The sequence below is a fragment of the Pinus tabuliformis genome, chromosome 4_1 (genome assembly GCF_031772625.1).
Source record: "Pinus tabuliformis cultivar Carrire ecotype Pingquan chromosome 4_1, CPIR1, whole genome shotgun sequence".
NCBI lineage: Eukaryota > Viridiplantae > Streptophyta > Pinopsida > Pinales > Pinaceae > Pinus > Pinus tabuliformis.
Genome location: NC_142303.1, coordinates 523,742,000 through 523,768,771, shown reverse-complemented (window position 1 = coordinate 523,768,771; position 26,772 = coordinate 523,742,000). Strand labels below are relative to the sequence as shown.

Genomic DNA, 26,772 nt, shown 5'->3' with positions numbered 1-26,772 from the left:
ATTCTGCAGCGTAGTTAAAATCAGGGTTCTAGTTATCCCTGCCTTTCTGCGCATCCCTCTGTGCTGCACGAAAGCTCAGACTCAGTTTACCCTCTGGCCAGCTGCTAGAAATATATCTGGGGCGGGTTTCAGGTTCTCAAATAAATCAGCTGATACAATCGCATCAAAGTTTGATTGACGCAAACCTGCAGCTGCCAAGTTTGCATTAACCTCTATTCGATCAGCACTTGATGCGACCGCAACCCTCAGACTTATTTCATTTTTGCACTGCAGAATTAACTCCAAAGACCCTGGGTATCCGAGTCCAGAATTTGGCCTAGCATACTTCCTGAGGTAAATTTAAAAAAAAAAAAAAGCGTTTCTTTGCTGCCACGGGATCAAAGTCTTTCACACTCTTTACTCGGGCAACTCCATGCTGCTGTTATTCCAGTGCCGCGACTAGAACCCGGGTCTCTTTTTCAAATACATTTAAATACCAGAACCCGCGTTTCTATGATCTCTTTTACAGATACATTTAAATCCCAGCTGTGTCATGCAAATACATTTAGACCCGCAATGTAAAATTCCGTTGGTGCGTTTCGAACTCGGGTCTCTCGGGTGAGAGCCGACCTATAGCAAACTATATCATATGATATAGCAAACCTTATACAAACATTAAACCATATCGTAAAACAAAAAAAAAAGTTTTTTCTCCGCATACGCCACATACCCGCGTCGGCTTTTGGGGCGTGAATATATTTGCATATAAAATTTAAATTTTTATTTTGCGGGATAATAGTGTTCAGGGTTTGTATTATGCGTAGAATGCATTGCGGGCGGATAAAAATCGGGGGTTATAATAATTGCACTCTTCTCCTCTGCCTTGCCTAATTTGATTGGTGTCTAGGGATTCGTGATTTTTCCTCTGCTTTTACTTGTGTTGATTGCTTTGGGCTCTGCACTTATTGTTTTATAAGTTATCAGTTCGAAGCATATTTGAAGGATGCTGTGGATATCCATTTCTGCTGGAGGTGCCGTTTTGCTAGTCAGTTTTGTAGGACTGATGCCTTTTGGCAATTCTCTGCACGCCTATAGTGATTTTCCTGTATTATATTTACTCTACACTTGCAATGTTGTATTTTACTCGAGTCATTGGGACGCAAGTCCTTAGGATGGTGTGATATTATCCTCCATCTGGTTACTGCTTAGCCAAACGTTCTGCCTTGTTTTTCAGAAGGAAGAACCAAGGGATTGCATTTCTTTATTGAGAATTTCCATTTGTGCTGAACTTGCAGTATTGCCACAGTTCACATTTTTATTGCTCTACCCGTTTGAAAACTTCCCTCACATCTCATGAATGACGCTTACAGTAGTTTGCTTTTGTCAATCACTGGTTGATGGTTGAGAGCAGTTTCTCCATATGTCAAATGTATGATACTTTTTCTCTACGATAGCAGAGCCTGCTGTTTTCTACGAGATACTTGTATGGTTATTTCAACTTATAGCAATTGAAATATAGAGTTTGTCATGAGATCCTAATGTATCAGCAGTGATGATAGGATTTGGTGGCCTTCTGTGTAAGGAGCCTAATTTGAAATTTGACTTACAAAAACAAAATAAAATGTGCACAAATATGGGACTGGGAAAGAACCGTGAAATCTGAGATTAAAGGGAGGCAACGATAAGAATAAAGACAATAACAACGGTAAAATAAATACTAATGGTATTCAGCATTTCATTTGATAGCTGGTTCTAAAGCACCAACAGCAGATTTCTCCAGTGGTATTTGTAAAAATATACAGTACATTAAGATTCAAGACTGAGATTTTTCAAAATGTGTGGATGCCAACTCAGGCCAATTTTGGCCAAAATAGTCTTTGAAAAACTAAATTTCATCTCTAAGCCTGCTTTTAGCCAATTTAAATTTAGAGGAATCTTAAAATAGACGGTTATTACTCTGGATGAATGCCATATACTTAATTAATTTAAGTTTTGCAATTAATTTGAGTATGCATAATGGTAGCCATTAATGTAAGCATGCATCAGTAATATTTTATTCTCAGAAAAGATAAAAAAACTATATGTAATAATAGTGGTTCATATTATCACACATTAGGTGTTCAATATTTAATATATCAATTGTTGTGAAATAATATATATTTTAATGTGCTATAATAGTGCCTCAAATTCCTCTGTCCCAGAGCAACTGTAGTGTTGATCTGTGCAAACATTAAAATCAGTGCTCATCTGTATAAAGGGTTTGACATTCTGCCCATATGTTTTTGTCATGGCAGGAAACCAATAAGTTAGCACACTTCCATCACCTGAAGGAAGAACTACTTTTGAGTTGATTACTTCTGACTTTTGGAATTTCAAATTAGCTAATACATGCTCCAATCAGTGGAGGCACCAATATGTTTGAACCAATGGCAAACTGCTTGCAATTTATTGCCAAAGTTGTCAATGCTGGTAAACATACAAGTCAAAGATTTAATCCATATCCTAGTAATATATTCGGGGTATGGATACATATGACCCCCTTAAATGTAATAGTCAGGTTGAGGTATGACAGTTACGTTACCGATGTACCTTGTAAACGAAAAAGCTAACATTTTCGTTTTGGGGATATTATTAAGTAAATAAACTTTAGATGTCTTACCTTAGGGGCTAATAACCATACACTTCTGCATTATTCATTTTTAGAATACCCTGCATTAGGACAAGGAGGTCGCGAGACCACCCTCCTTGACCTCGGTACCAGTAAGATCCGCCTAGCGGGTAAAAATAGCAAAACTATACCCGTTTATAAATGTGAAGTTGCAAAGAAGATTGTGTGTTAAAAATCGGTTATCCGCCTCAAATTTCTTTTATATATATAAATTTTATTTTTTCAGGAACCATTACTATGGTAAAGACGTATGAGCGACGACGACGTGACCAGGCAGCATCATCACCATCAATGCCGCCACCGTCGCCATCGCCATCCCCGCCACCCTCGTCACCACCAAGGCAGCCGTCAACATCAAATGCTCCAACGCCAGAGTTGACTGTGATAATGAACTCTTTGGAAGCCTTATTGGAGACACTAAAGGAATCAGCTAAGGCTAAAAACAAAGAGGAATTTCAGCATGTAGCCACCAGTTCAGCGGAACCAGATAATTTGGAGCCCAGAAGATCGAGAGAAGACATCTCTAGGGAGCTTCAGAAAATTAGACTCCCAGAATTTTCGGGAGGTCGAGCTGGTGAACGCGCTGAGGCATGGTTGGAAGGGATGAACCGGTGCTTTAGGTTAAGAGAATATTCGCCTTCAGCAAAAACAAAAATTGCCGTGTTTCAACTAAAGGAAAGTGCCTTGATTTGGTGGGGAAACCTGGAAAAGCAGCTACACCTTACATCAGATAACGTTCCTTGGGATCTGTTTGAGGAGAGGTTCCGCGCGAAGTATTTACCTCCATACTTTCAACAACAGCAAGCCAGAGCCTTTCATACACTAATCCAGGGAAGTAAAACGGTGGAAGAGTACGAAATAAGGTTTATGGAGCTGGTAAAATACATTCCCTACTTAGACTCTGATGAACGTCAAGCTGAACGCTTCATATTTGGGTTAAACCCTCGCATCAGAGCCTTGGTAAGTATGTGGAAACCATCATCCGTAGCCGAGGCAGTCGAATGTAGCCGTTATGCAGAAGAGCACCTTGGAATCAAAAAGGATATGGGGCCAGCAGGGCCTTTTCAATCAGGGTTCCCAGGGAAGGCTCCCCGGAACGTTTTCAGAGGAGGTAGCTCGAGGCCACCTTACGGTAGCAGGTTTACCCCAAGTGTGGGGACAAGAGTTCCCATGGCAGTAAACACTATAGCCGCAGAATCGTCCAACACCAGACCTTGGGCATCGCGAGGGACTACCGGCAGAGGAAGGAGCGCGAGAGGAATCAACATGGGAGGACGCGGCTCGTTCTCTAGAAATTCACACCTTGACTCAAGAGGATCAGCGCAGCTCAATTGTTGGGGGTGCGGGGGGCCGCATTTCCAGCGTAACTGCCCAGAAGCGTCATCGGATATATTGCAAAGGACTGGGAAGGAGCCGGTATCAGCCAACCGAAGTAATCATAGAATTCATGCAGTAGTCAACCACGACCAAGCAGCCCATCAATCCACTGTAGTGGAATCTTCAGGTATTATCAATGGTGTAAAACTCAAAATCTTATTTGATACTGGTGCCACAGATAGTTTCATTTCGTCATATGCATTAAACAAATGTGGGTTGGCAGCTCGTAGACAAAATGATTTCCACCAAGTGGAAATGGCCTCAGGAGAACTCCAAACCGTGGGCTTGAGTGTGGATCAATGCAAAATTGACCTAGGGGTCTGTTCGACTAAACTAAGAGTCTATGTCACAGCCTTAGGGACGTATGACCTTATCATCGGTATGGATTGGCTGGAAGCTCACCAAGCTTGGGTGGACTGTTATGGAAAAAGGATTTTAGGCGTAAATGATGAAGGAGAAGTAATCCAAATTCAAGGAATCAAGAGGGAAGTTTCCTTACGCTACATTTCGACAATGCAAGTGAAGCGTTGTTTAAGAAAGGGTTGTCAGGCTTATGCAATTCACGAAGTAAGCCAGGAAAAGGGGCCATCCTTAGAACAATATCCGGTGTTAGCCGAGTTCCCGGATGTATTTCCAAAGGAACTACCTGGATTACCCCCGGTAAGAGAATTGGATCTCACTATTGAATTAAAGCCAGGTACCCAACCGATCTCAAAAACGCCATATAGAATGACAGCTCCAGAGCTTCAGGAATTGCAAATCCAGTTGAAGGAACTACTCGATATAGGGCTTATCCGGCCCAGTACCTCACCTTGGGGCGCTCCGGTAATTTTTGTGAAGAAGAAAGATGGATCCTTAAGATTATGCATAGACTATCGAGACTTGAATCGAGCTACAGTAAAGAATCAATACCCTATGCCGCGGATTGATGATCTTTTCGATCAAATGAAAGGGGCTTCTGTCTTTTCAAAAATTGATCTTCGATCAGGGTATCATTAGCTAAGGATTTCTGAAAACGATATCTCTAAAACAGCATTCCGGACACGTTTTGGGCACTATGAATTTACTGTGGTGCCATTTGGATTAACAAATGCGCCAGCCGTATTCATGAATCTTATGAACAGTGTTTTCCGTCAGTATCTTGATAAATTTGTGCAAGTCTTTTTAGATGATATTCTCATCTATTCCAAGAATGAAGAAGAACATGAAGAACATTTGCGGCTAGTATTGTCCTGCCTTAGAGAACGTCAGTTATATGGAAAACTATCCAAGTGTTCTTTTTTTCAGGAAAAGATTCATTATTTGGGTCACATCATATCAGGTGAAGGGATTTCAGTAGATCCTGAGAAGGTAAAAGCGATCATGGATTGGCCCATACCGAAAAATGCACATGAGATACGAAGCTTTATGGGCTTAGCAGGTTATTACCGGAGATTTGTGGAGGGATTCTCCAAAATCGCAAAGCCAATCACAACCCTCTAGCGTAAAGGTGTTAAGTATGAGTGGACCGAGGAATGTAATAATGCATTCTCTGAACTCAAAAGACGACTCACCAGTGCACCAATCCTAAGAGTCCCTGATATGGGCAAAGACTTTACGGTATGTACTGATGCATCCAAGCATGGACTGGGTGCAGTGTTGATGCAGGATAAGGGAGTGATAGCTTATGCTTCCAGAAAACTAAAACCCCATGAAGAACTCTATGCTACTCACGATTTAGAATTGGCCGCTGTAATGCTAGCTTTAAAGATCTGGAGACACTATCTGGTGGGACGAAATTTTACACTTAAAAGCGACCATCAAAGTCTACAATATTTGTTCACCCAAAGAGACTTAAATGCCAGGCAAAGGCGATGGAGTGAATTCCTAAGTGAATATGACTTCGGAATATCATATATTAAGGGAAAGGAAAATGTGGTAGCCGATGCCTTAAGCAGGAGACCCCGGATATTTTCTCTCATACCCATTAAAGTGGACTTAAGACAGCGAGTGCTGGATCGTCTTATAAAAGACAGCTGGTATTTAAAAGTGAATGCGAGTCTTGAAGGAATTAAGACAAAAGACTCAAAATTTGCGGGTTATGAATTAGAAAACGATGGGATCCTGCGATTCCATGGAAGGATGTACGTCCCTGATGATAAAGACCTCCGAGATACCATCCTTAGGGAAGCTCACAAAGCAGTATATTGTGCTCATCCTGGAGTAGGGAAAATGTATGCGGATACCAAGAAACTCTTCTTTTGGGCAGGCATGAAGCGTGATATCACTCAATTTGTTGCAAAATGTTTGGAATGTCAGCAAGTAAAGGCAGATCATTGTCACCCAGCGGGTCTCTTACAACCCCACGACATTCCTATGTCTAAATGGGAGACCATTTCTATGGATTTCATCACTGGACTACCTCTTACTTCTCAAAGACACAATGCCATTCTGGTAGTGGTGGATAAATTAACAAAAAGCGCCCATTTTATTCCGGTAAGAGATACTTATGATGTTGCTGACGTGGCTCGAGTATTCATAAATGAAATTATCAGATTTCATGGAGTACCTAAGAAGATTATATCCGATAGAGATTCGCGATTCACTTCCAGATTCTGGACTTGCATGCAGACAGCCTTAGGTACTCAGCTAAATTTAAGCACTGCTTACCATCCTGAGACTGACGGGCAAACTGAAAGAGTAAATCAAGTACTTGAAGACATGTTGCGAATGTATGTAATGGATCAACAATCACACTGGGAAAAGTATTTACCCTTGGTTGAATTCGCATACAACAACAGTTACCACAGTTCGATTGGGATGCCTCCATTTGAAGCTTTATATGGCAGACCGTGCAGAACACCGTTAAGTTGGGACAGGTTAGAAGATCGAGTGATAATAGGACCAGAATTAATCCATGAAATGGAAGCGCAGGTCAGACAGATTAGACAGCGATTAAAGGAAGCACAGGATAGACAAAAGAGTTATGCTGATGCTCACCGAACTGATAGGAGGTATGAAGTAGGGGACCAGGTCTTCGTCCGCATCAAACCAAATAAAAGTACTATTCGATTCGGAAAAGGGACAAAGCTGTCACCCCGATTTATAGGACCGTTTAAAGTCATGGAAAGAGTTGGACCTGTTGCCTATCGTCTTGCCCTGCCACCTCACCTGCATAGAATTCATAATGTATTTCATGTTTCTGTGTTACGACATTATGTAGCTGATCTATCTCATAACTTCCAGTGGAAAGAATTGCAGGTATCGGACGAGGGAGTCATAACGGTCGAACCGTTACGTATACTGGAACGTAGAGTTCGACAGCTGAGGAACCGCCTGGTGGACCAAGTTAAGGTCCAGTGGGACAAGTATAGTCCTGGATCAACAACTTGGGAGAATACAGAAGACATATGTCAGAGATACCCTAGTTTATGTCCATTTTGAAGAACTTTACACTATGTTTAGTATATATTTACTTCACCTGTCAGAGACCCAAAAACATTTGAATGATTAGTGATAAACATGAAACTTTATGGCATAATATATGTTTAAATTTCTGCTGGTACATGGATACCAAAATAATATATGTTTAAATTTCTGCTGGTACATGGATATCAAAATAATATATGTTTAAATTCCTGTACATGGATACCAAAACAATATATGTGATTATTTTACTAAATTATAAATGTTGAAGTAAAGTTAAGGCCGTTAAATGATTTTACTTCTGGTAGAAATTGAAACAATATAAATCTGTTTTATTTTTATGCATGTCAAAGATGAGCAACTGAAATAGAAGACAGGAAGTGAATACATCCTAAAGAAAAGTCAGAATACATGCATAGAAAATGACAAAATTCTGTTATGCTGTAGTATCATATGTAGATAATACATAAGTTATTTCGAATATGCTGATGCACATTTTACAAATGCTGGGTAAGTGTAAGATTGCAGATAAACTTGCAGATAAACTATGATTGCAGATAATTGATCCAATTTTCGAGATGACCACGTGATGACAGAACCTCAGATCAGTTAAAGCTCAAAGTGATTCTATGATAAGGTGATTAGCCCAAATTTTACTGGGAAGGGTGGAGGTGTTACCCACCGTTTATACTTCGAACCCTGGAGTCATGGGAGGACTGTGCGAGTCACGCTCCCCTAGACGTGTGATGATGACTGTCGGATGCCTACTGAGAATCAGGTCGGTATAACCGACGCTGTCACCTTAGAGTTATGAATGGTTAGGTCAGTGAAACTGACGCCACGACATACTCCAGTAGAGGACGGATAGGATGGGAGCGGAAGAGATTAGGAAGGATAGGATGATTTTGAATAGCTTGGGGACCTGGATAGAAAAGGTCATGTCCATTAAGACCTTGACCCTAAAACTCTAAACTTCGGGACGAAGTTCTCAGAAGGGGGGAAATATGTAACAACCCAGCTAAATTAATCCATTTTATAAAGTTTTAAACTTTATAATAAAACCAATTGTGAGGAAATTTAAACTATAAGTATGTTAAGTTTATATATACAATTTAAATTTAAAACATATATAAGTTTAAATTTTATAAAATATATAATTTAACCTTATATTATATATATATTAAAATTACAAAATATGTATTTGAATTTTATAAAGTATATAAATGTATATAACTTTGTATAAAGTAAAATGTTATAAAGTATATATATATATAACTTTGTATAAAGTAAAATGTTATAAGTAGAAATGAAACTTTATATATAATGTTATAAAGTATAAATAAAACTTTATATATAAGAATGTATAAAGTATATAAATTAAAACTTTGCAGATATATAAAAAGTTTATATGCTATAAGGTTAATAAATAGATCCATGAAATTGCTATGCGATAACCTACCTATGAACCATCACAGTCCATTAATAAAGACGCTCCCGAAGCAGCTGAATACTTATTGCAGAGCGCAGAGGACAGTGAGAAATATCTGAGAGCCTTCAATGCGTGGAAGGCGGTGGCTGCAAGTGGGAGGGCGGCCACCGCCAGGCCAGTGAATAAATAGCAGAACCCTGAACTGGGAGAAGGAGGAAAAAAACCAGAGAAGCATAGATTCATCAGCAGGAAACCCGAGAAGGGACTTATCAGAGGAAGAGCTTTAAGTGATCTGAGTTCTGGGCACGGAGGGACAGAGAGCCTCTGTGGAGAGCTTTCTGGATTGAGCAACCAGGTTGCTCTGTCTGGTTGGGTGGTATTGGCCATCTCGAAATTGGGTCAAAACAGCCACGACATCACCAGCAGCGGGATCGCCAGTTCAGTAGCAGAATCGGAAATCAGCTAGCAGTTCAGGTATGTGCAGATTACAGTTTTATGCATTATTGTTTTCCAATTTTATGAGTAATTTATATGTTTGCTGTAATTCGAAACATGGGTACTACAGAAGACCTTGTTAACATATGATGTCGTGTTTTCTCAACTAGTCTTGCTGTAAGTAGAGTTGATTTTCATTTTTGTTATGGCCTCTGCTCCATCTATACGCATTAACGTCCAAGAGCACAAATAAATCCCTTTACTCAACAAAGAGTCGACGATCTCTGGTGGGAATGATGTAAATTTGACAAGAGGCATTGCAATTATCACTGGATTTTGGCTCCAGTAAACCAAACATTGTTTCTTGCTCTTTGAATTCATTTTTGGTTATTTATTGATTTGGGTTGTTTGTTAAGGATTTTAGCTACAGAAACTATGCACATTCTACAACTGAACAACAATTCTGCAGCTAATCGACAATTCTGCAACTGAACAGCGATTCTGTAGCTAATTAACAATTCTGCAGCGATGCATTTAACTCAATGATTTATTTGTCAAACAATGTATTCTAACCATTTCTTCTGCTTACATCATCTTTCACTGTAGCATCATGTTCCCATGCCACATTTTACATGACAATTTTCACTCTTTCATAAAAATTTCAAAACAGTCTAACTTTTTCATACGACATCGAAATTCGATGATTCAAGCATCATTGGAAAGATCTCAACGAGATCTACAAAATGAGGAAGCTATTATCAGATTTTGAAACAGTAAAGAATGAAGAAATTGCTGAAAAGAATCAACAGGTAACTTGAGGCATTACTTTCGACATAGGTATAAACTCTTTTTTTTCTTTATTTCATGAACTTGTTTAATAGTACCGATTCTTATTTTTTTTTATGTAAATGTCATTAACAAAGAAATTGATCACCTCTCTTTTTGATAACCTTACAATCCATTGGAGAAGAGGTACTAGTTTTTTGCAGGTTCCAGGAGGAAGAACAGATGACCATAAGTGAATAGTGTTTCTCAAAAACCACATTTATTTCACAAGAAAATGATCAGAGCAGCAACAAAGATGAAACATCAATGCATGAGCACATGCCAATGCATATCAGATCCAACAGTTGCAAGCCTTTCAGATGCCAGTGTTTCCATTGCATCCATACTCCAATAAATAAAACCTTCATCTCATTTCCTTTGCAGTCGCATTGCATTTCACTTAGTCAGTCAATAAAAATTCTCATCTCATTTTCCTTCACTGCCCATTTTTATTCATATAAGCTATGTTTTCCTGCCTTGTTTTCACTAACTCATAACCCATTTTCATAAAGACATTCAGCGCGCTTACATGCTGATTTGGCCTTTTACTTTCCTTTCACTTGTCATTTTCCTTTCCGTTAAATAAACCTTGATCCACTACAAAATTTTCCATTCATAGTCCTTCAAAATCATTGTTTCATGCTCGCATTAGATGATAGAGGATTCCTTAAGGCCTTCCTTCTAACAAACCTTGGCCTATCAACATCGACACATTATCTAGGTCCAAGGCTAGAGTCCCCATTAGTACCTTGAGGCTTGTATGCCTTAATGACAGGCTCTCTCGCCAACAATCATGGAAATACATCAATGTCCCTTGATTGTTGGATTTTGCAAGTGGCTTGACATCGGCGAATAAATCGGCTCATTTATTCGCCCTTCGCAATATGTACTTAGGTACCTTGGAACTCTTTGACATTAATGGCGAGTTTGCCTCGCATTGGTTAACGACATTCATCAATGGCTGGTAATCCAATGACCTCCCTTCATGCTCGACATCGACACATTTATTCGCATGACTAGAGTTGTACCATCGGTTTTATAGCGATTGAAGACTATATCATTTCAGCATTTTGCAGCAGATACAACAGATTTAGCAGCAGAAATAAAGAATCCACTTCACAACCTCATCCACCATTTATGCAACCAAGAAGCAGATGAATTCTACATTTCATTCCATGATCTAGAAGTAGCCACACTCTTCAATTTCCATAACTCATGCACATTGAAGGTAAGTGAAGGTATGTGGTTTTCTAATTTTTAGTCATGCAATTCCTTAAAATACTAAAATTGTAACTTTGGGAAATTCCTCACTTCCTCTTTCACATTGTCATATCTTTAGTTGGGGGGAAGGGACATCATTTCATATTCATACATCATACACCATCACACATTTTCATTTCATCCTAACATACTTGTCCTAATCAATTATGATTGCATTATGGTTCAAAAAGTTATATGATTTGCAAACACTGCCTAAATTATGAGCACACTATATGGCTGATTTTAAAGATGCATTCTTAAATATGTTCAATGAATCTTGCGGCAACAAAAAAAAACAAGGTATTGAAACACAAGAACTAATACCAATTAGAATTTGGTTGAAACCAAAGAACCAACCAAACATGTTGCAATTCAATGTATGACAAGGAATACTTTGCAAAAATAAATAAAATTGTCAAATGCAAAGTTTAAGGACATATGATATAAGCCAAGCTCATTCAAAAGCAAATACGTTGCGAGAAAATCAAAGGAATTAATGCAATATTTGCATGAGGACATGCAATTACTCTAGTTGGGGGGTATGTTGGGCCTCCAAAATGTCTTCAAAATGACATCCACTTTCACCTTTATCGCCACCATTTCACTCACATGTCACAACTCCATAACCATATAACCTTTCATTAGCCACCATTTTCATAAATATATGGGTTAGGATCCTTATTTACCAAAGTTATTTATTTTATGTGTTTAAAGTGAATTTATGATTAAAAACTAGGAAATTAACATGGTTTCATGTATCTATATATGTGGCTTGAGTTTCATGACATGTGTAGGTCATTTGGAAGCTTCCAAGGCACCCTTATGTGGCCTCCAATGCTCAAATTCGAATTCCCTTCAAAGGAAATTTGGATAAAGGTCAAAGAAGGTTATGTGTCTTATTTGGATTGTAACTCTATGAGGTGTCTTATCATTTCTTATTTGGATTAGAACTCTATGAGACACTTAGGGGATATGTGTCTCATTATGAGCTATTTGGTTGTAACTATATGAGATTTTAGTGGATCCTCATTAAATAGGGTAGCTTCTTATGTTTTTGTATAAATAGGAGAGCCTTCTCTTTTGAAAGGCATGTGTAAAGTTGGAGAAATGCTCATGTTTTTAATAGAGAATTTGGAGCTTATACTTGGAGATTTAAAGATTTAGTTTTGCTTGCATATGGAGCTTCTTCACTTGCCATCCTCATACACCATTGGAATGGCCATCTAATTATTGTGAGATTTAATTGCTTTTGTAGATTAAAGTTCATTTGCTTTCTTAATATTAGTTTTAGAATGACTGTGTAATCTTTGCTTTTCTAAAAACATTCCAATAAGGAAGATTTATGTATTTTCTAATTGGATTAAGTTTGAGGCAAGAACTCATAGTTATTTAGTTTCCTTTCATGTTATGTTATTTATTTTCTTAGATCAAACCATCAATTCATTGTGTAATTGAATAAAGGATCAGAACAAGAAGGTGACTTCAAATTGGGTGATTGAATGTTCAACCTATGCAATCATTGAGCTTTACTTTTCCTTGCTTTTAAGATCCTCATTTAATTGCATTAACTGATATTCCTAAAGATCATTTTAAGAAATTGATTTAATCATATTTCAAGATTGAATGGTTGAATATTTGATACATGCAATCACTGAGTTATTTTCTGCACACTTTACTTGCTTTTCTAGGACATTAGAAGTTAAAGTATAAATAGTTGCTTACACATCATCTCAAGAAGGTAACACTTCATAACTGAATGCTGGAGTAACTAAGCATACATTAGTTGTTTTTTATTTCACAGGTTAGCTGAATTTCATTTTCATTATTTGATTTCATAGATTAGATGAATTGGTTTTCGTTATTTTGTAGTTAGATTGAACTAAGCTGAAAGACAATTTCTAGCACATACAGTGCATGCATGCTTCACAAGTTTACAAAACCCCTGGGTTGACAAATTAAATGACAGAAAATCACTTTGCCCCAACAATTATGTACATGTGAAAGTATATTATTGATTGGGGTTGTGTTTGTATAGGTAAATCTCTCGAAGGTTTTGATAGCATGCTGGTTACCGATCAATTTGATCAGGAGAGATTTGTTGTCCTTGATTTGCTGGATCAAGGAGTGTTGAGGCTTTGTGAGTGAAGCATTGCCTGGGAGGACATCTGGCCGACACTTTGTGTTGATGTCTAGATCCTGAAGTTGGAAGGGTGGCGTTGGTCATTGAGCTCTGACACGCACCTGAATCTCTAGGTTGATGGTTAGCAAGTAAGCTTGATGGTACCTAGAGGGGCTGAAAGCTTGAGTCCATCTTAGTCCCACCTGGATAGATTGCCCTGGTCAAGAGTCTAGTCCGTGGCATTGCGGTGCCTAAATTGTTGAGAGACCAATGGATAGATTGCCCTGGTCAGGAATCTAGTCCATGGCATTGCAGTGTCTAACCTTATTCATAGATGATGTGTTTTGAGATCTTCCATGTACCTCTATGATTATATGTAAATATGAATACCTCCTTAGTTAAGAGGGAGTGTTGAAGAATGTAACTAGGTCTGATCTTCATAATTGTACTTGAAGTCAAAATGTAATATATATTTGTCAAAAAAAAGCAACAAGAATTTTATTATTATTTTAATTGACTTGTTAAAGCATGGGTTTCATGCTTGGGTCAAATGTTATAGGTCAAGCCTCCATTGTAGGCTTTAGGTTATTGTCAAAGTCAATTTTTGAAGACTCCTCCATCCATCAAGGTCTCCTTGTTGTTGAAGGACTCATCATCAAGTTGACTTCCATCAAATAATCTCATGTCGACCTAAATATAGTGACACAACTCTTCATGATCACATGTTGGCCTATTTTCATATGGAAACAACTATATATACAAGGATGAGGACTTCGCATAACTACCATGGAAAATTCAGATAAGAATTTCAAAGACAAGTTTTGGTATCGTTGTAGGGAAGGAGCTTGGATAAATGTCCTCAGTTCGATGCTATGGTAGATACATTTCGATGATAGTACAATGGACAAGTCTTGGTTGAATTGCAGAGATTTCAGAGACAAGTTCGGCATACCTCTCTAAGATAATGTGGATTACACTAGAGACTTTCAGTGATACATCACAGTGAAGGATTTGGTGCTACCACAGTGTGAAGGATTCGGTGCTACCACAGTGAAGGTCTCGGTGCAACCACAGTGAGAAAGTATTGATGCTAACACAGTGAACAAATCAGTGCTATCTCAATGAGTAACATGACAAGGTTGACTTGATGGATGGAGGTAGTCCCGAGTCTAGTTTGTAAGGGTCTTGGTCGTCTCATCTTGGATCAACCGAAGGAAGAATTTTGACCAGGTTTTCCCCTAGAGTGGGGTTTTTCCCTGACAGTGTGCCTACATCTTGTGTTCTCTTATATTTGTTGCTTGGCATTAGTCTTGATGATAAGAAAAGATAATTCAAAGGAACAAATAATAATAATGAAAAAAACATCACAAGATAATGTCATAATAAAAGAAATCGTTTAACTGCCACACTTCATTTCTCAACATGGAGAAGGTCCTATTGGACATTCTCACCCCGAGTCATCTCATCGAGTAATATGTGAGATACAACTTACCAAGCAAGGATCACAACCATCCCGTGATGCAATCAATGGGTGAGATACCACTTGCTATATAAGAGGTAAGGGTCACATCCATCTTATTGCCTGCCGATCTTCCCACCAATGACCCTCAAGGGACATCTGGTAGAACACCTGCATCATAATTTGAGCTTGGGTGAGATACCAGACTTACCAAAGGTAAGGAACACACACCCCCAAGCCTCCTCAACTCATTGGCTAGACGGGGAGGGACAATCCCAACAAGCCCGACTTGTGGGTATGATGCCAACTGGGGTATACTTTGCATAAACCAAGATAAGGGGAGATACCCGACTTGTCAAATGGACAAGGATTACACACACCCTATGGGTGACAAATAGGGGAGATACCCTATTGTCCAGAGATCCCTCAACCCCAAGAGCCCTCAACGGTCCATTCTCTCCTTGGGAGCTCAATCAAGGGGGGAAGAGCTATGCTCAACGTTCTCGATCAGCGAAGCCCATCATTCAGAGGGGTTACATCTATTAATCCAAGCTACTCTCTGAAGACCAAGAACTTCCCTTTCAACAAAGCCTTGGTGAGAATATCTGCAATCTACTCATCCATCGATATGTGATGGAGTCTAACGGCTCCTCTCTGTACCATGTCTCGAAGATAATGATATCTGATCTCTATATTCTTGGACTTGTCCTGAAATACAAGATTCTCTGTCAATCGAATCCCACTTTTGTTGTTGCAATATATCAATGTAGTGCCCAGAACCTGCTAAAACAAATCTCCAAAGAGTTTCCTCAACCAAACTGCTTCGCAGCTAGCCATGCTAGCGGCAATATACTCTGCCTCAGTAGTACTCAAAGCTACAGATTTTTGTTTTGAACGTATATAGGTGTATTTGTTGCTTCTCCCCAAAGGAACTTCAACAACTTTTGATCATGTAGCATGGCTCGGGCAGCTTCTACAATAGACTTGTTCTTTCTCTTAACCATCTCATTTTGTTCAGGATTATAGGGCACAATCATCTCTTTCTAGATGCCTTCCTTAGACTTGCAAAAATCTACGAATTCATTTGAAATGTACTCTCCATCGTTGTCAGACCTGAAGATTTTAATTTTCTTCCCTGTTTGATTTTCGACCAAAGCCTTGAAGTCTTTGAACAAATTGAAGTCCTCATTCTTATGCTTCAAGTAATATATCCAAGTCTTCCTTGAGAAATCATCGATGAAGGTAATGTAGTAGAGATGGCCACCAAGTGAATGTATGGGCATCGAACTACAAATGTCAGAATGAATGAGTTGGAGGATGTCATTTGTCATTTTCTCGCAAGAGTGGAATGGTCCCCTTGTGTTCTTTCCACTGGCACATCCAGGACATACTCCATCGTGTTGGGCTTCAACATCAAGAATTCTAGAGACCAATTTCTTCAATTTCAGAAGAACATCATAATGGAGATGAACCAATCTACGTTGCCACAACTCACTTTGATGATTCATATCATGGACCATTGCTAGAAGAGGTCTTCCATTGACTCTATAGAGTCCTTCAAATCTAGATCCCAATATGAAAGAATCTCTCATAGGGGATCCCACCGACCAAGTAAGCACTTTTCCCTTGATGAAGGCAACCCTCATCCCTTTGTCTTCCAAAGCAGATATAGAAACCAAATTCTACTTTAACCCTAACACATACATCACATCATGGAGCAAAACAAACTCCCCAAAATCAAACTTGAATCATATTGCTCATTGCTACAACATATCCCTGATACTTGCTTGATCTCTTCCTTTCTCTAAAAGTCCTGCTGGTGGGAATGAGTCTCTTGGCATCCTATAATGTGTCACAAAGCCAAATTGGCCTCTTCCTGGCAAGATGATCACATGGAGGAGGATCCAAGGGGTCCATGGGCTCCATGGGATCATCAATAATGTCTCTCTCAGATTCAGGTCTGGAAGGACCTAAAATATCCATATCATCATTCTTCTTCTCAGGAGGAGGTGGAGGACGGTCCCTTGCTTTCCCAAGGGCAACATCTTTATCGAATGTCACATCCATGCTAATTTCAACCTTCCTTTGACTAGGAATGTATATTCTAAATGCTTTGGAATCTTCACAATATCCAACAAACATACCTTTTCTTCCAGTGGCTTCCAGCTTGTTTCTTTTGTCTTTCGACACATGGAAATATAAGGAGGTGACCAATGTCAGGCAACTAAGGGACAAATTCCCTCCTTTGGACAATCTTCCTCATCAAGGAAGAGCCCTCCTAGCCCTTGGAAGAATTTAATTTGGTTGAGGAAAAATATATTTTTAATATGGAAATCCACATGTTCACAAAATGAAAGGACGACCCTAAAAGGAAATTGGAAACCCTTGGATGGCTATAAATACAAGTCAAGTGATCCTCATTTGGAGAGGACCATAAAGCATTCTTCTTTTCTCTTCTTTGGTTTTTGGCTTGCATAGGTCTGAAATTGGTTCGCACAGGTCTGAAATTGCCGGGTTCAAGCTCACACGTGCAGATTAGGGTTTTTTTTAGTTCACAACCATAGGGTTTCCACAGGAAATTGTCCGTTGTAGCCGCACGTACACAGGCCTATCCGTGCAGCCGGAATGTTTTAGTTGCACACATTATCTCTCTCTCCATGTGGTTGGGACCTAGGGTTTCATTTTTAAGGTGACCACAGTTGACTATAGTTTGCCATAGTCTAGGAAAGTTAACTCTGATAAGTATTGCTGCTAGGATCATATTCCAGGGTATTATTTGGTGGATTTTTTATGGATAGTTTTGTATTGGCTCATTGTACTCTCTGCTAAACATTTTATGACAATCTAATAGAAGAATAATTTCAAAGGGTTTTCTGTCTTGTGGGGTTTTTCCTTGGTCTTTGACCAAATCAATGTCTCTTGTTGATGTTTTTGATTGTCTCCTATTGTCATTGCATTACTGTTCTATCTTCAGTTACTATTGATTGATGAAAGAATTAATTGCTATTGAAAAGATTGCTAATTGAAGAATTGAATTGGGTTAAAGTAATTGAAACAACATAGAATAGTGGTAAAAATTAACACCCCATCCCTCTCTGAGCCCAACCCCATTGTTTGAGCATTGCTACATGCACAATAGATCACCAGAAGAACCTTGCTGAAGCATAGGCATAGGCCTCATTCCCTTTAACCCTAAGCCGTTTGTCCCTAATTAAAGACTTGATAATACTACTCCCCACAGGCACTCATGTCACCAGGGCTGAGCTCTAGCTCCGCCACCTCTCGTCAAGCACAATAATCCCCTCAACTTCCCAGGGGCAACATTCCATACCCTAAGAAATACTGAAATCCCAATACTTGCCACACCATACCCAGAAAATACAAACCACTAAGAACTTGGACCTGATGTCGCCCAATTCACCATGCTCCACTAGAGAACAAAAGAAATCTTGCTCCAATGGATTGCTCCTGGAATTGGAATAGAAACCTTCCCAAGTGCGGGAGTTCGTCCGCTAGGAACACCACCGTGTGGCCCAAATATACAAAAACTCCAATGACCACTAGCCCCTAGATCCCAAGTTATGCGTTGAGGCTTTCCCCCAAGACCGCCTTGAGAGTCTTGCCTCGTCACTGCAATAGCATCCCACGAAAAAACTAGTGAATCGAGCATGCACTGGTTGGCGGCCTGTGCATATTCAACATCATTTATGCCAACCTTCCGCTCTCACGTCATTTATGCCACCCTTTTGCTCTCCCATACGATGAAACCACCAACACTGAAACCAGGTGGTTGTTCAGAGATTATATGCCCGAGCCTACTTCGTTATACTTCTAGATCTCCCATGCCAGGTGTCTTGGTGAGTCTTTTCAGTATTGCCACTTTTCATGAGACGGTTTCCCTGCCACACCAGTGTTTCCTTGGTCTTCCACCCTCATCGAGGTTCAAGCAATTAAATGATTAAATGTTTTTGAATTTTTTAAACCCTTTTTTTTTAAATACCAAGAAATTTATATATTTGTTTAATTTTTATTTTTCCACTTTGAAAATAAAGTACTTTTATATATTCCTTTCTGTTTTAATTTACAAATGGGATAATTTAATGCCCCTTTTTGTTTCAAAAACTATTTATAATCTTATATATATATATATATATATAAAGTCAATTTGTAATTCTCTTAACTATTTCTAAATAGATTTAAACTTTCAATTTTAAGAATTAAAAGCATATTTTAAAACGTAAGAAAGAAAGAAAGAATTTATTTTCGTCCACGAGGCCAAGGTAACCTATGGGATAGATTGCTTCTTCATTTGGTTGATGTATTCGGCCCTTTTCCCGTGAAGCCTCACAATAAACGCCCCCAAATTCTCGACAAACCCCTCACTAAATAGATTATCCGAAGGGCTAGCTGCCAGAATATTTGCGTAAATTTCTCTGTTGCCTTTGAAGGCCTCGCATTCTAAAATGAAATGCTTTTCTGTTTCCACTTTAGGAGGAAGAACAAAAAATACATACTATTTCCTCCCATAGTTCTTTTGGCCTTTTCCAGCGCCCTGTTTCACAATGAAGTTGATGAGAATTAGTCCGTAACTGAGCAATAAGAATTTTGGCTCTTCAAGAAATATTGGCCTCTGTGTACGCTTTTTGTTGATGATTATGAGTGGGATTAAACACTTCAATACAATACTTTTTCTCTCTCCCTAGCTCCTTATCCCAAGTAAGCTTGTGGAACTTATCCATAACAAAAACTTTTATCTCTTTACTGTTTATGGGACACGTGTTCAAGCAAATACCCCATTTACTAAACCATTTGTTATTTTGTTGCATCCAAGTCTTTTTTCTTTTGCACAATATGTCATTAAAGACAACCTTAGGCCATCTGCCCTCTTCCATTTGCTCAATTTTTTTTAAATACCTTATGACTCGCACCATAGCAATTGCTTCAATAGGAGCAACCCCTGTTTCACTTAACAAGATAGCATAAGGAACTGCACTTTTAATTTTGAATTTGTTTGTAATCAAACGCTTCTGAATTTTCTCAATTTGTTTCCACTGCATGTCGGATGTACTGCTGGCCCATAGTTCACAACCATAGAGAATCACCGGAATCACTAGAAGCCCAAAAAGAGTTTGAGTGGTTTTCTAGTCCCATAACTTTGCCTCTCTACACCTATTTTGAAAAGCATAAAATGCTTTCCAACCCCTCAAAGTTCTTTTCTTTCTACAACCGTCCCAACTTAGATTTTTGTTGAAGTCAATTCCGAGGTATTTGTAATCTATAACTTCTTCCAGAATGTTGCCTTCAAAATAGAACTTATGCCGGTTATGTTTTCTTTTTTTAGAGAAAACCACTACTTTCGTTTTTCTAATATTGACTTGCATCCGCACTCTTCTATAAAAATGCTCAAGGGATAGTAAGTGCTCTTGCAAACCAAGAGAAGATTTAGCTATCAGAATAAGGTCATTTGCATACAAAAAAAGCCTTATAACAAACCTGCCCAAATAGATACGATCACCCCCTTGCGAATTTAACCACTCCTCAAGCTTGTCGATATATAAACCAAAAAAGGTAGGAGATAGTGGGCAACCTTGCTTGACCCCTATATTGCTTCTAAAACTTTCAGAAATACCTGCTGAAGTTCTAATTTTGACTTTCACCTCTTCGTACAGCCTACGCACAACTGCTCTCAAATGTTTAGGAATCCCAAGTTCCTCCATTCTGTGCCAAAGCTTATCCCTAGGAACCGTGTCAAACGCTTTTCTGAAATCAACAAAGTAACAAAAAACTTCTTCCTTTTTCTCCCAAACTTTTTCAATGATGTGCCTTAAAGTTATACAATGATCAACTGTGGAATGTTTAGGTCTAAAACCTGCTTGCCCTTTAGCATGCTTATCTCTTTCTTCTGCCCACTTGCTGATTTTATTTTCTAGCATGCTTCCAAATAACTTTGCAAACAAAGGGTTTATCATTATGTCCCTATAATTGGAGAGATTATTGACGTCACCACTCTGTTATTGAGTATACCAGTTAATGAAATTATTCTGTTTTTGCTGCATTGTATGGTAAGGATGTGACCGTCTGCTCTTAAATTAAGTCGCAATTGATACAGACGAGAATAGAAAATGATGTTTTATTGCGCTGTTGTGCGATGGCTGGTAGTGGATGATGGTTTATTGCACTGTTGTATGACGGAACGTGTATGATGTATGGCTGGTAGTGGATCATACAAAGTGTACAACATCAGTGAGTGGGTCATGTGAATGGCATTTGTTTGGATGCGGATCGTATGGACCGGTTTCAATTTTTCTGTGCATCGATTTAGAATTTTAAACATATGGCTGTATAGTCATGGCGTATTGAATTTTAAAACTGATGCAAAAAGAGGTACGACGACACTTATTATAGCATAAGGTTTAGAGTACAACAAAATTGTATTGTTCGGTTCAGTGACCTTTCTGCAGTGGAATAATAATTTTCTCTTATCTTTTAATTTTATATTTTTATTGATCACAACTGCGACCCCTGTTCTTGTGAATAGAATGTATAAGCATACTGAAATATTTGCAGATACAATAATCAGAAAGCTATAATTATTTCCTCGTACACCAATATAATTTAGTGGAACCTTATGTAGATATATAACTGAGGTGGATTATTGTCATGCGTATTTAATAGAGGCGCCTTTCTATGTCTCTCTTCTTTTTTCTTTTTTGGCTGAGGGCAGAGAAATTGAGTCAGATACTTTCAACGCAGTGATCATTAGTTTTTCCCCTTCAAATTTGCAGTGGAAAAATATTTCTTCAATGTAATTTCAAATTTTAATTGGCTAAGGGCTGATATATAGGTCCAAGACATGGATAGAAGAAACTCTGTAACTTTCTACGGCCAACAGTTGAATCAGAGTAGCTCTAGTAAGAAAGTGGCCAAAGGCTGGATGAGAAACGAAGCTCTGATACCATATGCATAACCTAAAATGGCTCACCAATAAAGTATATCCAAAACAGTTGGAATATAAAGTAATCCATTGAGGATACAACTAATAATATAAATATATATAAATCTATGACTTTGAATAGTCTGAATATGATACAATATGGCCATGTATATATACCTAAGTAGAGTGCCCCTTCATTAATAGTGATGTCTTTTGAGACGTGCTTTAATTATACTCATTATTATTTAATTGAGTTATTCATTTATATTATTTTATATATTTATGTTCATAACATACTCACATAGTCTATAAACAAAGAATATAATACATATCCAAAAAGGAGGTTTCCATCAACATGGGATGGTGTAACAGGCAACACATGGCAAGATGCCCATTGCCATTCAAGTCAAGCGTTGAAATAGAGTCCTCTCCCTTAATTGGTTCAGAGATATCTTAGTGAGAGAATGATATCAAGATGAGAGGTATATGCTTTTGGAACAACAATTGATAGTTGGGCTTGTTTGAGAGGGAAAAGACATTGCACCAACATACTTCCCTAGAACCACCTATAATGGGAAAGGGCAATAAAATTATTCAATCCTTGAGGAGTATGACCTTTGGTAAAACAACTTTTTTTTTTATATATGCCTAAGTAGAGTGCCCCTTCATTAATAGTGATGTCTTTTGAGACGTGCTTTAATTATACTCATTATTATTTAATTGAGTTATTCATTTATATTATTTTATATATTTATGTTCATAACATACTCACATAGTCTATAACCAAAGAATATAATACATATCCAAAAAGGAGGTTTCCATGAACATGGGATGGTGTAACAGGCAACACATGGCAAGATGCCCATTGCCATTCAAGTCGAGTTGAAATAGAGTCCTCTCCCTTAATTGGTTCAGAGATATCTTAGTGAGAGAATGATATCAAGATGAGAGGTATATGCTTTTGGAACAACAATTGATAGTTGGGTTTGTTTGAGAGGGAAAAGGCATTGCACCAACATACTTCCCTAGAACTACCTAATGGGAAAGGGCAATAAAATTATTCAATCCCTTGAGGAGTATGACCTTTGGTAAAACAACTTTTTTTTGTGTTTGACAAAGAGGGTACTACTACACCTTCATTGACTAACTAACAGATATATCAAAGGGGACAGAAGGGATTTTTAGGCCATCAAAGGAAGCACATCATGTGGCCTCAACAAAGATACATTGATGTGGGAACCCATAGAAGGCAACCCTAAATTGACAAGATCCCCATCACATCCTGAGCTAGGAGTCAAAGTAGCGCCTTTGAAACATTGTCAAGAAAAATGCGCATAGAGAGTTCCTATAGAACTCTGAAATGCGGGAGATTGGCATGGAGAATTTTGAGCTCTAATTGATGTTAAAAAAACGTTTCGACTTGCGGCAAATGAACTAGATCATAAAGATGAACGTGAAGAGATTTGGCTTGTGTCAGTTGAATGAAGAGACAAAAGGCTGCAACCAGATTTGGGAGCGCATGGTGCCATAGTGGTTTAGTCTACTTATGCTACAACAATACAAACCCTATTCGCTCCCATCATCTTCCAACATAATGTCATTTTGCAATAAAAAAATTACATGCCTTTTGAAAATTAAAAAAATTGGTGGGAGTTCCTTGTTGAATAACCATCTATATGTAGTCGCTTGGTTGAATTCAATGTAGTGGAAAGCTCTGCAAGGCCATAAAGATTAAGCCTTTATAAGCATAATTCATCTTGCCAAATATTATACTAAGGCTCAAGAAAATAGCATTTGTATTGATTCTTATAGAAATGATGCATTTGATTCCCGCATCTTGGGTTGCCAAGGAGAGAGGCCTCAAACATATTCATGTGCTATGAAACATATGCACAACTTAAGCTTTTGGCTAGCTCTGTCAATATCATGTACTTGCATCATAATGCTTAAAATCATTATGGGCTTGCATGCCTACGATTCCCATATTCCTGCATTGTCCTTGCTTGGAAATTGGGTCCTAGTAGGATGATCCTCAATTTAGTTCAACACGACTTGCAGATATCATGCAATTGCTAGCTCTGACATTTGTCTTCAAAATTGACAGAAAATTACAATTGGTTATGGGAGCAGTTGGATAATTTGAGCTATTAACTGTGCATTCATTTAAATGAGGTGCACAAGGAGATGTTGCTTTCCATTGTCGATGAGAGGCACAAATATTTGATGGTGGTTGTATTGGGTAGTTTTACAGGCAAAATTCAACACAATATATTATGTCTAAATCGAATGGATATTAACTTATATATTTTTTGAAGTGGGAAATTAAGTGCTTAGAGAAACACATCGCATGGTCATGGGCTTTACCTTATTGTGTGGTGTGGACTTACTTTGAATTAGATGCCAAGTCAGAGTGGCAGATATTTTACCAAGATGCTCCGGACTTGCACTCGACAGCTCATGCCGTTTGAAAAAGAACAGCCACAGCTAAAATAAAACCTTGATGGGTAGCCAAACTTATTATATGTTTTCAAAACTAAAAACGGTGAACACTTCACTATTATATAATATTGATAGATCAAATTCAGTCATAGTGCTCTGTACTTCGTTTATCGTATGGCATTTAAAAAAATCTACATGTAGAAGTTATAATTGTTTTAAAAAAAGATAAACGATAATATTAAGTTTTCTGGACCTAGAGGGGACAACTGGTTTAAATTCTCTCGGAAACTTGGTAAAATAACCAACATCTTAGGGGAAGCACATGCTCTTTATAAGGTTTTGGATTTATGCATTAAATATGCATTATGGACATTAATTTTATCCACAATTAAGCAACCATAATTGATACTATGTAGGGGAAAGGCAGTGCCGATGAGCATAAATTTGACAAGAATATTCTTTTGAATAAGTCTTTTTCTTTCTGATATCCATAATGTCACCTTTACTTTCTCTAACAATTTACGTCTTTCTTAATGTTTAGTGCTTCTCTTGTACAGGGTGCTTGCAATCTGCTTTTGGCATTTTTTCAATCAGAATAGAAAATGCAGGTTTAAAACGCCCAGTTCCTGTTGACGATGCTCAAATTCTAGGAGTTGTAAACCCTAAGCATTTCAGAAAGGTAAGGTTTCACTTTGTCATTTAATAAGCTTTCCTATCTGTATATATGTATGGTGGATAGATCGAGTTGCTGTTGCTGTGTCCAGGTGGTTCTTATGACAGCCTCAAGCTTAAGAAAAGAACGTAATAGGATCACTAGCTTGACGATTCCTATCAATGATGAAGAGGAATTGCCAACTTTTAGCACTGAAATTCACAGTTCCAGAAATCAGGCACGGCCACTTGGTGGATCTGGTCCAGCGTCTTGGCAGGTTAGGAATTGCAATGTATTGGCCTATATAGAGAAATCTACTACTCTGTTTTCTCAGATGATTCTTTTTCCACGTTTATATGGAGATCTATCCTCTTAATTGTATGTTTGATGAGATGATAATGCAGATGTCGCCTGTTAATCGCATCGAAGAGTTGATTCCCTGTGAGCCCGCCTCTGGAGAAATACTTATGCAGAAACTGGAAGAAGTTGAGAATTCAGTCAAGGTTTCACTACTAGACACGATAGTCTACCACTCTTTGTTTCTTGCTTGTTCTTGTTGGGATATATAGTATTTCTGAGACTTATTTCTCGTAGATAAATTATTGTTTACTTAAATTGATGATTATGAGTGTACATGTGTCAGTTACCTTACAAAAAGACTTGGTAATGCAGAGAGTGGAATTTCTCATTGAGAACCAACAATATCAAACAAGCGAAGGTGAAAATGCTGCTTGATTGGCAAATATGCTGCAACTGGCAGCTAATTTATATTGCATTATGTAACTTTGTAAGTTTGTACAGCAATTGACATACGTTTTCACGAGGATAACTGATATAAGAATGTCTATCATATCAGGCATCCTATATTTTAATCTTAAACGTATGGGGATTTGGTTTTCAAGGTTTACTTGTGTTTATCTCATGGTCACATCGGTTGAACAGCACATGACAATAACCATTTCCATTAGTAAAATTTGAATAGGTCAGTAATAGTTACTAGGGATTTACATTCGTTTGGGATCACCCATAGTTTCTCTCATGTTTGGGAGAAAATTTGTAGTAAGAAAATTAGTCTAGAGCCCTTTGATGAAATTGAAATATTATTTCCTTCTATTGTGAAACTGATGCTTTGGATTTGATATCTCTAAATGCAGATTTTATTTGGTAACCATTAGCTAGTCACAATTTTCTTTATCAGACTATTCTTATCAGATTATTATTTAAATTAGGATTAGTGCGTTACAAGATTTTATTATTGTTATCAGATTATTATTTAGATTTGGATTAGCGCATGTCTGGACTGAAACTTTTGACGGCTTTAAAATAATGTCAAGATGGTGATTCCTTGGTTAGAAAAGCCTCTATGAACTACAGATATAGCTTCACAACTTCAAAGAAACTGTATATAATCCGTGGAGTATGAATAAGGTCATGGAGGAAAGGCAGGAGCAGGAGAACTCAAAATACCTAGGAGGTAGGACAAATCTAGATAAGATTATTGGTTAATATTTTAGGAAGTCAAATAAACATAAAATATATTTTTCCAACTAATAAATATTAGTTATTGATCTAAAAAGGGCTTCAGGCTGAGAGAGACTGACAGTCATGTTACAGATCTGACAATTTTTCCAAGCATCTAGGTCCTACTTCTGACCCCATCCATCATAGGGGGATGGGATGGATACAGGATGTTCGACCTTCAGGGTTTCTTTCTACTCTTCTAGTGATGGTTAGAGTAAATTTGCACAAATTGATTTACTAACAAATCACAAAAAGCAATACATTTAAAGA

General features: G+C 38.1%; 1 protein-coding gene across 2 annotated transcripts in view; it reads left to right on the top strand.

Annotated features, from left to right (window-relative positions):
- Nucleotides 1–26,092, top strand: part of LOC149176892 (uncharacterized) — a 145,081-nt gene extending 118,989 nt beyond the window's left edge. For both annotated transcript variants that reach the window (XM_089423232.1, XM_089423231.1), the window contains exons 4-7: nt 24,887–25,008; nt 25,094–25,258; nt 25,386–25,484; nt 25,654–26,092. In XM_089423232.1, coding sequence (XP_089279358.1) covers nt 24,887–25,008; nt 25,094–25,258; nt 25,386–25,484; nt 25,654–25,716 — 449 coding nt within the window. In that variant the 3' untranslated portion in view covers nt 25,717–26,092. The remainder of the gene's footprint in view (nt 1–24,886; nt 25,009–25,093; nt 25,259–25,385; nt 25,485–25,653) is intronic.
- Nucleotides 26,093–26,772: the final 680 nt, after the last annotated feature.